The sequence below is a fragment of the Tubulanus polymorphus genome, chromosome 5 (genome assembly GCF_964204645.1).
Source record: "Tubulanus polymorphus chromosome 5, tnTubPoly1.2, whole genome shotgun sequence".
Taxonomy (NCBI): domain Eukaryota; kingdom Metazoa; phylum Nemertea; class Palaeonemertea; order Tubulaniformes; family Tubulanidae; genus Tubulanus; species Tubulanus polymorphus.
Window position 1 is genome coordinate 17,036,808 of NC_134029.1, and position 14,705 is coordinate 17,051,512.

The window sequence follows — 14,705 nt, forward strand, 5'->3', positions numbered from 1 at the left end:
ACTAACCTGACTTAGTCTTGTTTGACTTGTTTCAGACTCTTTCCTTTCTTGTATTTGCTGTGGCTCGGCCCGCTTCCACCGTGCAAACGGGCCTGCTGGTAGTTTAAATAACTATTCTGTTTTGAGCCGAAATGTTTGTGCATATGGCTATATGGGCTGTACGATGTAGATGCGCCGCGCCCTTTCCACGGTCTCCAATTCCAAGCCCTGTTTCTTAAGCCTGAAGTCTGTGGTTTTAACTTAGACCCAACACGGTTCACATCAGTAATATCTTTGAATGTTTTTTCCACATTTCCTCCGAAAAGTTTTTGGTATGAGGAACAGACGAGGAACACAAATGAGTATACTCATTTTTCAAATCCGGTTTTAACAGTTCTCTTCGTCGCAAACATAAGTTATGGTATCCATGACCTAGCAGCGCTAAGGCAGAAGAATATTCCTCGATGTCGTTACTCGGCTTCTCGGCCGATTCGCAAATATTAAACTTATCCGCCAGATAAGTAAGACAGACCGCTGCCTTTGCGATGCAAGTCTGAGTGACTTGTAACTTTGCATCCATCGCCTGTGACTTCGTCGAAATAATATCCCAAACCAGTTGGTCAACTTCCACGGGCAGGAGAGTCTCACAATTGTCCGGTCTCTCATATTTTTTACAAAGGTCTTCATACGATTCATCGCTAATCCCTTCTTGGAATAGCCCATGCACAATATTGGCAAGGTCTCCATCCACAGAAACTCCTGTGGTTTCTTTAGTTTGCCATTTATTCAGCATTGCTGAAAAAATGCTATTAGGCCTACTCGAGCCAGCGGCTTGAGCACTTCCCTCGGCAGAACTTGGTTTGCTCTTTTTTGCTGGGGTCCCTCATAGTCCTCATCGTCCGAAATATCATGCCGTTTTGTGCATTGTTGGTCGAAATCGGAAATCCAAACCGAATCACTGCCGACCTCGTCGCCGCACCCGGCTTCCCACATAACACTCACTTTTTCCTTCATCGCAACCTGGGACTGGATTACATCAGTCAAAAGTTTCTCGATCCGTTGAAAATCTGAAGCGTTATTATTAGAATCTTTCTTTTCTTTTACCTTCGAAGACCCGGCAGTTCGACAACGCGACGCGCTGGAACCAGAAATCGCCGCTGTGGAAGGCAAAATCGACGTAGCGGAGCTTGCAGCCGCCATTTTGTTTTTCTCGGAATTTCCACCCGACCTCGTCGAGGGCTTCTTCGAGTGTTTTTCCTGGGAAACACTAACACTAACAGGAGCCACGCTCCCATCTCCAGGTTCCGGTACTGTTCCTTCTTGCATAATCGATCTCAAATCTTGAAAAACCCGCAAGTGGAACGTAAAAATCCGAAAAATTTTATGAGCGTGAACTCTCGCAATGGCGTCAAGAGGCAACTGATGGCGCATGCGCGAGGCATATCTCAATGGATCTCCAAAACCCATAACCGAAACAGAATTAGTCAGCACTGAAAGGGTTAATGAAAGGGTTCATCGCACATTTCAAAAATATTACACTTGCTTGGATCTAAAATATTTCAAATAAAAAGTTCATTATTTCTTACAATTCATGGCACCACACAGCTCAAATATACCACAACAAAAGTTCACAGTCAAAAATATTCCACTTCGAATTTTAAGATATTATAAATAATAAGTTCATTACTAAAGTTCATAAGTTCATTATTATTATATCAATTCTAACAATTGATTTTATTCTAACAGTTTACTCAAGAATTTATCACAATGAAAGATTTCATTGCACAGTGCAAACATATTTTCCAGTCTCATTGCAGATGAATAAAATTGTAGAAACATTTTTTTTTGAAATGTTCTTGAAAAGTGGAGATTTTTACCCAGGGGATATTTAGGGGATTTTTACCATAACTGTGTATCCCTACTGGGTATCAAATAAGTTTCAATATTCATTTTCAATGTCATTAAAAATATTTATTGTATAAAATTGAATACAAAATACATGAAATGAGTCATAACATTTTTGTTGAAAAAGTATGGACGGTATATATGAAATTAATCTTTTCATTTGAGGACTATTTTAAGTTAAAAGTTTGCAAAATCATATTCGCGATTCATTCTTAAGGTAACCGTTAATGTTTGTTTATCTGCGTCCCACTGAGCTCTGCCATTTTTATGGTCAACGGAATGAGGTAAATGGAGTCCAAGTTTACTACAACAAAAAATGAAAACAAGTACCGGTTGTTGGATGGCATAAAGACATGTTGAGCATTCTTACACACGATTATAAACATTAATTTTAATATTGATTTGTGGATTTACAGAAAATGTCTTTCTGGTGCAAACACAAGGGTCGATGGGTTGGATCCATGGTGTATCGAGTATTCCCAATTAGAAATATTTTCTTAGTCATGACATGTATTTTACCCTAAAAATTAGCAAGTAGCCACAAATAGCTCTGCTCTAATAGACATTTTGACATAGACTTATTTAATACATTGAATTCATCAAAGCCTCCATAGCAATGTTCATGTGAGAATGTTCGAATCGCGCTCTTATTCGGAACTATGAAGCACAGAACACATTATGACATGCCCATACTCAGGGGTTCCAACAAATATGCTTGAATTTGTGAAATTGCGGCTCTTTGCATTTAATTTTCTGCCGGACACTATACTACCAGGACCCGACATTTCCTTACAAAATGTTCCACTTTCATGAAAATATCAAACCTCTTAAGACATGGCTGGCTAACGTTGTCTGATGAACGTTATAAAACCAACCGCAAATGAAAAATCTAGGCTGTATTGCAAAATAATGATGTTTAATCCCAATCTCTCATCAACTGATTTATGATTGGTCCCAACTAATCCGGATTAAGCAGTTTGACTTTCTATATCATCAATAGCAATAACTCCTGTATATCTTCTTGATTTTTTACATGCTTATGGCTATCTGCTTGAACTGATTGTGCTACGACTATTTCATTAGTCGAAAAACAATAACTTGTTAGGTTCCCCAATAAACCCTGAAACGTATTTGCTGCAATGGTGCCATATAACATTACAGCATCACTGTATGTATACAAGGGCAGTTACGTAGTCATTTTGGTACAGCACTTGGCTGACACACAGATCAGAGAGCTGGTTCACCTCCAGTGCAGAGTGAAAATATGTTTTTTTAATTCCACATTCTTGCTCACAACAATGTTACCAGTGGCCTCCACGGGCACAGTATAATCGCCAACACATTTTTTGATTTATACATTCTAGAATACTCCAACTAAATCCCCGGCCAGTATTTCGATGAGTTTTAAGTTCTGGGCTAAAAAACATGTGTAGTTTCCACAGGTTTTTCGCTAGTATACAATAATCATGTCTTGCACACTTTGATTTCGCAGTGTTCAGGTTAAGCGATTTATGGTTGGCCTATTCAGAACGGTCAATACTTACAATTTATTCGTTCGTAGATCTAAGAATTTTTGTTTCACATCGAGATCCATTTCTTTAGCCATTGTACCGGGTAGCTTGATTTTGATAACCATATCCTCGCAACTAGCTGTCGATGGCGTTTTATTTCCCATTTGAAGATAAATGTCCTCACTATTCACAGACTGTTTATAGATTATTTCATATCTAGAAAAATGAAGATAATTCCAAAAATGTTTCACTCAAAGCTCGTATAGCCTAATCCGGAGTTAAATGCAGAATTTGATCACACTCAGACATTATTGATATTCACAGTCAGCTTTTTGAACAAAAAGTGATATATGTTATCTGTTTGGTTTAAAACCAGACCACAGGTTTATTATAGAGACTAATCTTAGTTGGGTTGAATCAATGAAATATTTTAACTCGGGTCAGGTCTAAAAACTAATCTTAAGCCTATCACGCCACAGATATAGGATATAAACAAGACAAAGAAAAGATTTGTGGCTTGTTTTGTGACTGTTCTCTTTTTCGCTTTGCGCGATTGTGGGAGACGTAATCAGAACAGATAAACACAAATTAGTTTCGGGTTTATTTCTGAAGAGGCTTTACTCAGGCCGTGTTTAGTATCTTTTTCAGGTAGGTTCCAAAAACTTACTCAGGTTGGGGTCGTGAATCGTATATATCATCATGTTCTGCGCCATCATTCAATTCTTCATCGAGCCAGATGTCTTTGGATTTACTCTTCACATCACCGGTGGTACCCGCAGTTGATGAGACACTTGGTTTTACCGATGCTATACTAGCAGGACCCATCTTTGCGACTGCAGTTTGAGGCTGAAATCATTTTTTAAATCTACATTTTTTTAGGAAATGCATTGGATATTCAGACAAAGCCAATTCAAATTCATGCTGAGAGTTTGTGGAAGTAGGCAACGCATAGAACCTCATCTGCTTCTTCTAATCGGATAGGGTTTATGAAGTATTTCCAAATCTCAGCATTATGGGGTAGAGGGTTCGCATTGGAACGCGGATACATTTATCTAAAACAAGGCAACCAAACTCGAAAAGTTACCACCGCGAATTTACCACCGCTTTACGACTCCGTAAATATAGCCACTTTGTATTTTATATACCGGTAGGCCTATACTACAGAGACATTGGATTTAAACAGATTATCATTTCTACATCTACACCACAGGGGTTTGGCGATGGGCTTGGATTTTATTTCCGGGTTGCTGATAACCTCGCGAGAATGGCGCTAAATATGAACTGCGAATAAATTCAAAATATCACGGAAATACCTTGTGTTTATATTGTTTATTTATCCGCTAGGCCTATAAAGTTTCGATAAACAATTGGTCGTTAAGAATCATTATCAGACGGTCGTCACGCTTTACTATATATAAAATCACAAGGGATGAAACGCCAGGCCTCCGCTGTACTTAAATTTTCAGCCAGAAAGTTGGGACAGTCACGTGAAATTCTGATGACGTCATCGCATTTAAAACTTCAACACGAAAAGTTAACATATTCACAGACCGATATCAATTGTCAGATTATGATTCTATGAAATAAAGGTATGACTGCAGTTTAGGTGTCCCTAATGGTTATGTACCTAACCTTACCATATATATATGAGCCATCCACGTTCCCGTCTCGACCCGTTACTGTCTCGACCCGTTCCCGTCTCGACCCTACCGTACAATAGCGCCACCACAGTCGATTATTTGAACTAAAACACTACGACGCGTATCGGATTCGTTTTTCGCATGTGAACCTACTAACAATTTTAAAAAATCAAATTAGATTTTTGAAAACTTTTCATTGAAAAGATCGAATGATGGAAACGGTATAAGCTTTAATTTTTAGATACCTTCACTAGAAAGATTTTAGCCTGGATTCTGTCATTCAGCAGATTGCGTCAATCACGAGAGGTGTGGATCTGCACTTACCAAGAAAACGCCTCCAATGTCAACAGAAGTAAAAATTCAAGATGCGAAGTAAGCAATTTCCCGTCGAGATTTCCTCCCAGAAATAATATATATTTACTGGTAAAGCTAAACTAATTTCAAATATAATCTTGAATGAATTACACGAGTGTAATTATTTTGGTTTCTAAAAAATAAAATCAACTTTCTTTAAATCTCTCAAACCGTTTTTTTCAAAAAATGACCCGGCCCGGGGCATTTTGTTAGGGGCATGTTTATTGCCATTAATCAATTCGAATTCATCAAATTTATGAAGAAAATTAATGTATGAATTTTGAAAAAAAATAAAGATGATTGTTAAATTCATGACGCGTTATCTTTCTCTACAGATCCCGTGGGTCTTTCTCCATGGACCCTATGTTCCTGTCTCGACCCTTCAAACCTGTCTCTACTCTCTACACAGTCCCGTGGACACCATGTTCCCGTCTCGACCCTTCAAACCTGTCTCTACTCTTTACACAGTCCCGTAGACACCATGTTCCCGTCTCGACCCTTCAAAACTGTCTCTACTCTTTACACAGTCCCGTGGACACTATGTTCCTGTCTCGACCCTTCAAAACTGTCTCTACTCTCTAGACAGTCCCGTGGACCCTATGTTCCCGTCTCGACCCTTCAAAACTGTCTCTACTCTCTAGACAGTCCCGTAGACACCATGTTCCCGTCTCGACCCTTCACACCTGTCTCTACTCTCTAGACAGTCCCGTGGACCCTATGTTCCCGTCTCGACCCTTCACATCTGTCTCTACTCTCTAGACAGTCCCGTAGACACCATGTTCCCGTCTCGACCCTTCAAACCTGTCTCTACTCTCTACACAGTCCCGTGGACACCATGTTCCCGTCTCGACCCTTCAAAACTGTCTCTACTCTCTAGACAGTCCCGTAGACACCATGTTCCCGTCTCGACCCTTCACACCTGTCTCTACTCTCTAGACAGTCCCGTGGACCCTATGTTCCCGTCTCGACCCTTCACATCTGTCTCTACTCTCTAGACAGTCCCGTAGACACCATGTTCCCGTCTCGACCCTTCAAAACTGTCTCTACTCTCTAGACAGTCCCGTGGACCCTATGTTCCCGTCTCGACCCTTCAAAACTGTCTCTACTCTCTACACAGTCCCGTGGACCCTATGTTCCCGTCTCGACCCTTCTAACCTGTCTCTAGTCTCTACACAGTCCCGTGGACACTATGTTCCCGTCTCGACCCTTCTAACCTGTCTCTAGTCTCTACACAGTCCCGTGGACCCTATGTTCCCGTCTCGACCCTTCTAACCTGTCTCTAGTCTCTACACAGTCCCGTGGACCCTATGTTCCCGTCTCGACCCTTCTAACCTGTCTCTAGTCTCTACACAGTCCCGTGGACCCTATGTTCCCGTCTCGACCCTTCTAACCTGTCTCTAGTCTCTACACAGTCCCGTGGACACCATGTTCCCGTCTCGACCCTTCTAACCTGTCTCTAGTCTCTACACAGTCCCGTGGACCCTATGTTCCCGTCTCGACCCTTCTAACCTGTCTCTAGTCTCTACACAGTCCCGTGGACCCTATGTTCCCGTCTCGACCCTTCTAACCAGTCTCTAGTCTCTACACAGTCCCGTGGACCCTATGTTCCCGTCTCGACCCTTCTAACCTGTCTCTAGTCTCTACACATTCCTGTGGACCCTATGTTCCCGTCTCGACCCTTCAAAACTGTCTCTAGTCTCTACACAGTCCCGTGGACACCATGTTCCCGTCTCGACCCTTCTAACCTGTCTCTAGTCTCTACACAGTCCCGTGGACACCATGTTCCCGTCTCGACCCTTCTAACCTGTCTCTAGTCTCTACACAGTCCCGTGGACCCTATGTTCCCGTCTCGACCCTTCTAACCTGTCTCTAGTCTCTACACAGTCCCGTGGACCCTATGTTCCCGTCTCGACCCTTCTAACCTGTCTCTAGTCTCTACACAGTCCCGTGGACACTATGTTCCCGTCTCGACCCTTCTAACCTGTCTCTAGTCTCTACACAGTCCCGTGGACCCTATGTTCCCGTCTCGACCCTTCTAACCTGTCTCTAGTCTCTACACAGTCCCGTGGACCCTATGTTCCCGTCTCGACCCTTCTAACCTGTCTCTAGTCTCTACACAGTCCCGTGGACCCTATGTTCCCGTCTCGACCCTTCTAACCTGTCTCTAGTCTCTACACAGTCCCGTGGACACCATGTTCCCGTCTCGACCCTTCTAACCTGTCTCTAGTCTCTACACAGTCCCGTGGACCCTATGTTCCCGTCTCGACCCTTCTAACCTGTCTCTAGTCTCTACACAGTCCCGTGGACCCTATGTTCCCGTCTCGACCCTTCTAACCTGTCTCTAGTCTCTACACAGTCCCGTGGACATTATGTTCCTGTCTCGACCCTTCTAACCTGTCTCTAGTCTCTACACAGTCCCGTGGACCCTATGTTCCCGTCTCGACCCTTCTAACCAGTCTCTAGTCTCTACACAGTCCCGTGGACATTATGTTCCTGTCTCGACCCTTCTAACCTGTCTCTAGTCTCTACACAGTCCCGTGGACCCTATGTTCCCGTCTCGACCCTTCTAACCTGTCTCTAGTCTCTACACAGTCCCGTGGACACCATGTTCCCGTCTCGACCCTTCTAACCTGTCTCTAGTCTCTACACAGTCCCGTGGACCCTATGTTCCCGTCTCGACCCTTCTAACCTGTCTCTAGTCTCTACACAGTCCCGTGGACCCTATGTTCCCGTCTCGACCCTTCTAACCTGTCTCTAGTCTCTACACAGTCCCGTGGACACTATGTTCCCGTCTCGACCCTTCTAACCTGTCTCTAGTCTCTACACAGTCCCGTGGACCCTATGTTCCCGTCTCGACCCTTCTAACCTGTCTCTAGTCTCTACACAGTCCCGTGGACCCTATGTTCCCGTCTCGACCCTTCTAACCTGTCTCTAGTCTCTACACAGTCCCGTGGACCCTATGTTCCCGTCTCGACCCTTCTAACCTGTCTCTAGTCTCTACACAGTCCCGTGGACACCATGTTCCCGTCTCGACCCTTCTAACCTGTCTCTAGTCTCTACACAGTCCCGTGGACCCTATGTTCCCGTCTCGACCCTTCTAACCTGTCTCTAGTCTCTACACAGTCCCGTGGACCCTATGTTCCCGTCTCGACCCTTCTAACCAGTCTCTAGTCTCTACACAGTCCCGTGGACATTATGTTCCTGTCTCGACCCTTCTAACCTGTCTCTAGTCTCTACACAGTCCCGTGGACCCTATGTTCCCGTCTCGACCCTTCTAACCTGTCTCTAGTCTCAACACAGTCCCGTGGACCCTATGTTCCCGTCTCGACCCTTCTAACCTGTCTCTAGTCTCTACACAGTCCCGTGGACCCTATGTTCCCGTCTCGACCCTTCTAACCTGTCTCTAGTCTCTACACAGTCCCGTGGACCCTATGTTCCCGTCTCGACCCTTCTAACCTGTCTCTACTCTCTACACAGTCCTGTGGACACCATGTTCCCGTCTCGACCCTTCACACCTGTCTCTACTCTCTACACAGTCCTGTGGACACCATGTTCCCGTCTCGACATTTTTAGTGGACACAGGTTTAGTGAAGCCATTAAGATGGTGGCTGTGTGTTACGTATCTTGTATCAAGATATTTCGATATAAGTAATGATTTGTCATTCACGATTTGTCGGGCTACAACAGGCAGAAAAAAATGAAAATTAAGATGAGAATGAAAGCCTTTCGTATTGAAGACCATGGGATTCAGCCAAGGAACATTGTAACCTAGTTATACTTCTGATATACCTACCGAATTATCGATTATCAAAAATCTAGAATTTCGACTATTAGGACAATGTCGGTTGTAATCTTCTGGTTCTTTGAGTTCGTTCTAATGAGTTGTCATTGTAATGTGTATGGTACATATTCCTTAAAATTTCACTGAGTTTGATTGAAAATTGTAGAAATTTTCCTTATGTATACATGTATCAATATTCAGTCTGTCGGCATCGATTTTGTAGATTTCTCATCTTTTTAATCAATGAATATTCGACCAATTTTAATATTAATTTCCATCTTTTTTAAAGGCTTGTCCCACTGAGTGGAAATATTACAAGCCGATTAGATATGTCAGAGTATCCCAGAAACTGTCTAGAAACGGATGTGAAGGGTCGAGACGGGAACATGGTGTCCACGGGACTGTGTAGAGAGTAGAGACAGTTTTGAAGGGTCGAGACGGGAACATAGGGTCCACGGGACTGTGTAGAGACTAGAGACAGGTTAGAAGGGTCGAGACGGGAACATAGGGTCCACGGGACTGTGTAGAGACTAGAGACAGGTTAGAAGGGTCGAGACGGGAACATAGGGTCCACGGGACTGTGTAGAGACTAGAGACAGGTTAGAAGGGTCGAGACGGGAACATAGTGTCCACGGGACTGTGTAGAGACTAGAGACAGGTTAGAAGGGTCGAGACGGGAACATAGGGTCCACGGGACTGTGTAGAGACTAGAGACAGGTTAGAAGGGTCGAGACGGGAACATAGGGTCCACGGGACTGTGTAGAGACTAGAGACAGGTTAGAAGGGTCGAGACGGGAACATAGGGTCCACGGGACTGTGTAGAGACTAGAGACAGGTTAGAAGGGTCGAGACGGGAACATAGGGTCCACGGGACTGTGTAGAGACTAGAGACAGGTTAGAAGGGTCGAGACGGGAACATAGGGTCCACGGGACTGTGTAGAGACTAGAGACAGGTTAGAAGGGTCGAGACGGGAACATAGGGTCCACGGGACTGTGTAGAGACTAGAGACAGGTTAGAAGGGTCGAGACGGGAACATAGGGTCCACGGGACTGTGTAGAGACTAGAGACAGGTTAGAAGGGTCGAAACGGGAACATAGGGTCCACGGGACTGTGTAGAGACTAGAGACAGGTTAGAAGGGTCGAGACGGGAACATAGGGTCCACGGGATTGTGTAGAGACTAGAGACAGGTTAGAAGGGTCGAGACGGGAACATAGGGTCCACGGGACTGTGTAGAGACTAGAGACAGGTTAGAAGGGTCGAGACGGGAACATAGGGTCCACGGGACTGTGTAGAGAGTAGAGACAGATTTGAAGGGTCGAGACGGGAACATGGTGTCCACGGGACTGTGTAGACTAGAGACAGAAGTGAAGGGTCGAGACGGGAACATGGTGTCCACGGGACTGTGTAGAGAGTAGAGACAGGTTAGAAGGGTCGAGACGGGAACATAGGGTCCACAGGACTGTGTAGAGAGTGGAGACAGATGTGAAGGGTCGAGACGGGAACATAGGGTCCACGGGACTGTGTAGAGAGTAGAGACAGATTTGAAGGGTCGAGACGGGAACATGGTGTGGGGAGGAGAGAATCCCACAATGATAATAAAAAGTCCGAAAATGAAACTTCGAGATAGTAGTTTATTCAACGTTTCGACTATATCCTAATAGTCATCTTCAGGAATAATGAGATACTACAGAAATTATGAGATATATATACAATCCAGGGACAAAGAGACTAATTCAAGTAATCAGAGATGATACAAACTAAAGGAAAATTAACGTAGAAACAGTTACACGCTAAAATAGATTAAAGGGAAGCAAACTAAGGGGTGATTATAAACAACAATAGTGAGTATAAATATAAATGAAACTTAAAGTCAGTAGTAAAAAGAAAGACAAACTAGGGGGCACTTAAAACAAAGGTGAATACAAGTTAAGTCAGAGACGAAATTGATGAGAGAACAAATAACAAATAATCAAAGGGGAAATCAAGTGTTGAGTTTAACCAGTTTACAGAGGAATTTTGATATAAGTTTATTATGGGGTGAAAAACCATTGTTAAGGTTTACAACGTTGTTCGAATTTTCAATAATTAATGCAGATTCCAAAATATGTCTTCTAGTTTTATCGCTGCAAGGGTAAACTAATTCAGCATTAGCAAAATCAAAATTGTGTGAAGTCTGAAAAACATGACTAGCAACTCCGCTTTCAGGTTTAAAGTTTTTTACATCTAATTTATGCTCTTTTATGCGTTGATTAAGATTCCGACCTGTTTCTCCTATATATACTTTGTCGCAAACTTTACAAGGTATTTTATAAATTCCACAGTTTAGGGATTCGGTTTTCGGTTTGTTGTTAATCAATATGTTACTAAGTTTATTATTGTATTTAAAGATGAGTTGTTTATTTAGTGACCGAAGAGAAACTTTAGAATTCTCGAGGAAAGGTACATACGGTACAATGATAGGCTGTTTATCGGTAGCCAACGTAGGAGTTCTAAGGTTGTTATTTCTAAAATGCGTAGTACGAGCTTTAAGTAGAGCTTTTTTCAATAGGAAATCGGGGTAGGCAAGTTTTTTGAGAGATTGGTTAATATGGTGAATTTCATCGGGTAGAAATGAGGGGTCGCAAATTCTCAAAGCGCGAAGAAATAATCCTTGAGCTAAACCGAGTTTAATATCTCTTGATTTCTTAAAACGCAGATTACCATCACTTAACATTAACTTCGGCATTCCTACGGATTGTATCATCGACCTTATCTCTATTTGTACGACGGACTCCTTTTTTGAATTCAACAATTGTTTTTACGAGCAGACATTCGGTATCGCTATGGGAAATCCTCTAAGTCCTATTCTAGCTAATTTATTCCTAGAACATGTTGAATCTGAAATATTGCCTCTTTACACTGATATTCACCCTAAAATCTGGCTCAGATATGTTGACGATGTTCTGGCTTTGGTTCCCTTTGACTTCAATGTAGATAACTTTCTTATATATTTAAACTCCCTTTACCCGTCTCTGGCTTTTACGTATGAATGGGAATCTAATAGTAAAATACCTTTTCTGGATGTTTTGATTTTTAACTGTGGATCCTTTTTGAAATTCGCGGTTTATAGGAAACCTACCAACGCTGAATCCTACCTCCATTACTTCTCTTTTACTTCTCCGGATATTAAACTCGGTTTAGCTCAAGGATTATTTCTTCCCTAAACTGTGGAATTTATAAAATACCTTGTAAAGTTTGCGACAAAGTATATATAGGAGAAACAGGTCGGAATCTTAATCAACGCATAAAAGAGCATAAATTAGATGTAAAAAACTTTAAACCTGAAAGCGGAGTTGCTAGTCATGTTTTTCAGACTTCACACAATTTTGATTTTGCTAATGCTGAATTAGTTTACCCTTGCAGCGATAAAACTAGAAGACATATTTTGGAATCTGCATTAATTATTGAAAATTCGAACAACGTTGTAAACCTTAACAATGGTTTTTCACCCCATAATAAACTTATATCAAAATTCCTCTGTAAACTGGTTAAACTCAACACTTGATTTCCCCTTTGATTATTTGTTATTTGTTCTCTCATCAATTTCGTCTCTGACTTAACTTGTATTCACCTTTGTTTTAAGTGCCCCCTAGTTTGTCTTTCTTTTTACTACTGACTTTAAGTTTCATTTATATTTATACTCACTATTGTTGTTTATAATCACCCCTTAGTTTGCTTCCCTTTAATCTATTTTAGCGTGTAACTGTTTCTACGTTAATTTTCCTTTAGTTTGTATCATCTCTGATTACTTGAATTAGTCTCTTTGTCCCTGGATTGTATATATATCTCATAATTTCTGTAGTATCTCATTATTCCTGAAGATGACTATTAGGATATAGTCGAAACGTTGAATAAACTACTATCTCGAAGTTTCATTTTCGGACTTTTTATTATCATTGTGGGATTCTCTCCTCATCGCGTCAACACGGATATTGTGTTTTACCTATCGTGATGGTGTGGGGAACAACGTGATCTAGAAATCAACGCGTCATAAAATTGAACAAGATCTTTATTTTTTTGCAAAATTTATACAATAATTTTTTTTTCATAAATTTGAGGAATTACATTTGAATTGATAAATGGCACAATGATACATGTCCCAATTAAAATGCCGCGGGCTGGGTCGTTTTTAGAAAAATGGTTTGAAGGATTTAAATAAAGTTGATTTTATTTCTAAGAAACCAAAATAATTCAACTCATGTAAATCATTTGAAATTAGTGTAAAGCTTTTAAACAGTGAATATATTCTTCCCAGATTCTGGGAGGAAATTTCGACGGGAAATTGTTTTTCGCATCCTGAATTTTTACTTTTATTCACATTGGAGGTGATTTCCTCATTCGATCTTTTCAATGAAAAGTTTAAAGAATCTAATCAAGTTCTAAAATTGTTGGGAAGTGTCACTGATCGTTCTGTGAAAACCGAATCCGATACGCGCAAGTGTTATGGTTCAAATAATCGACTGTGGTGGCGCTATCGTACGGTAGGGTCGAGACGGGAACGGGTCGAGAGAGTAACGGGTCGAGAGGGGAACGTGGATAGCTCATATGCAACTCAACCTTACCATAACACACCCTATTCTTTAATAATACTAGCGCCACCCAGTGGATAGGTGACCCAAACTGCAGTTAGACCGTTATTTTATATAGCCGTCTAACGACCGTCTGATAATGATTCTTAACGACCAATGGCAATTGTTAATCAGAGTCTCTGATTCATTGATGATACGACTCTACGAATGAGCCCCTGCGGGTTAAACCACTTGATCAGACTCATTACCTTATCATCTTCGCTGTCAGAATTGCCATCAGCAGTCGACAGCAGTTCTGTGAGTGCTTGTAAATTGACCAGGTCCATTTAATTCTCGCTGTGCCGACCGACGAACCATGGAATGATTAGATTCCCAATTTCCAGATCCACAATCGCACCGCTTGCAGCGCCATCTAACAATAATATCCATCGTTAGGAGGTGGTGGGTTCGAACCCCACCAATTCAATTCAATTCAATTCAATTCAATTCAATACTTTATTGTTCCGTACGTATACAAGAAAACTCATTGGTTACATATCAATCAAGTAAACAATATACAAATACAATTATGGAAACAAATTTAAAAATACAATTAAACAGCATGCAATTTAAAATATGTGAGAGAGAAAAAGAAAATTCAGATACATGGATACAGTTGAATTAAAACTAATACAGTAGCAATGTATAGCATCTCTCAATTCCTAAATGCCTAATTTACGAGAGATTGGGAACGAAAGTTTAAAAGTTCGTTCACGAGATTGCAGACGGTTCTACCGATCTCAGTGTCATTACGGTTGCACGACATTAAGAAAGAAAATTTAGATGAGTGTCCTAGGTTATTGAAATCTGTAAATTCAGAGAGAGTTTTAAAGTGGGCATTCCTGATAACAGAGAGATGTGAGCATTCTAAAATGAAGTGTCTCTCGTCTTCAACCGAGTTGCTATCACAGAGGGGGCAAATTCTT

The 14,705-nt window shown here is 41.7% G+C and overlaps 1 protein-coding gene across 3 annotated transcripts; it reads right to left on the reverse strand.

The window, feature by feature from the left end:
• Positions 1–1,728: 1,728 nt before the first annotated feature.
• Positions 1,729–14,162, reverse strand: LOC141905716 (dynein axonemal assembly factor 6-like). 3 transcript variants are annotated; one of them, XM_074794705.1, is made up of 6 exons: positions 13,989–14,123; positions 5,281–5,370; positions 5,033–5,184; positions 4,063–4,241; positions 3,429–3,611; positions 1,729–2,188 (listed from the first exon to the last, which is right to left on the reverse strand). In XM_074794705.1, exons 3-6 carry the CDS (start codon positions 5,048–5,050, stop codon positions 2,062–2,064), a joined length of 507 nt encoding a protein of 168 aa, XP_074650806.1. In that variant the 5' UTR covers positions 5,051–5,184; positions 5,281–5,370; positions 13,989–14,123; the 3' UTR covers positions 1,729–2,061. The 3 variants fall into 3 exon arrangements, with proteins under 3 accessions (XP_074650806.1, XP_074650805.1, XP_074650804.1); XM_074794704.1 differs by having other exon boundaries at positions 5,033–5,187; XM_074794703.1 differs by lacking the exons at positions 5,033–5,184; positions 5,281–5,370 and having other exon boundaries at positions 13,989–14,162.
• Between the last annotated feature and the right edge of the window lie 543 nt (positions 14,163–14,705).

Coding starts and splice junctions, on each gene's coding strand:
- LOC141905716 (XM_074794703.1), bottom strand. CDS start 14,066: ATGGACCTGGTCAATTTACAAGCACTCACAGAACTGCTGTCGACTGCT. Junction 4,242..13,988: donor CTGACAGCGAAGATGATAAG/GTAATGAGTCTG, acceptor AAATGATTTCAG/CCTCAAACTGCAGTCGCAAA. Junction 3,612..4,062: donor GATTCACGACCCCAACCTGA/GTAAGTTTTTGG, acceptor TCATTTTTCTAG/ATATGAAATAATCTATAAAC.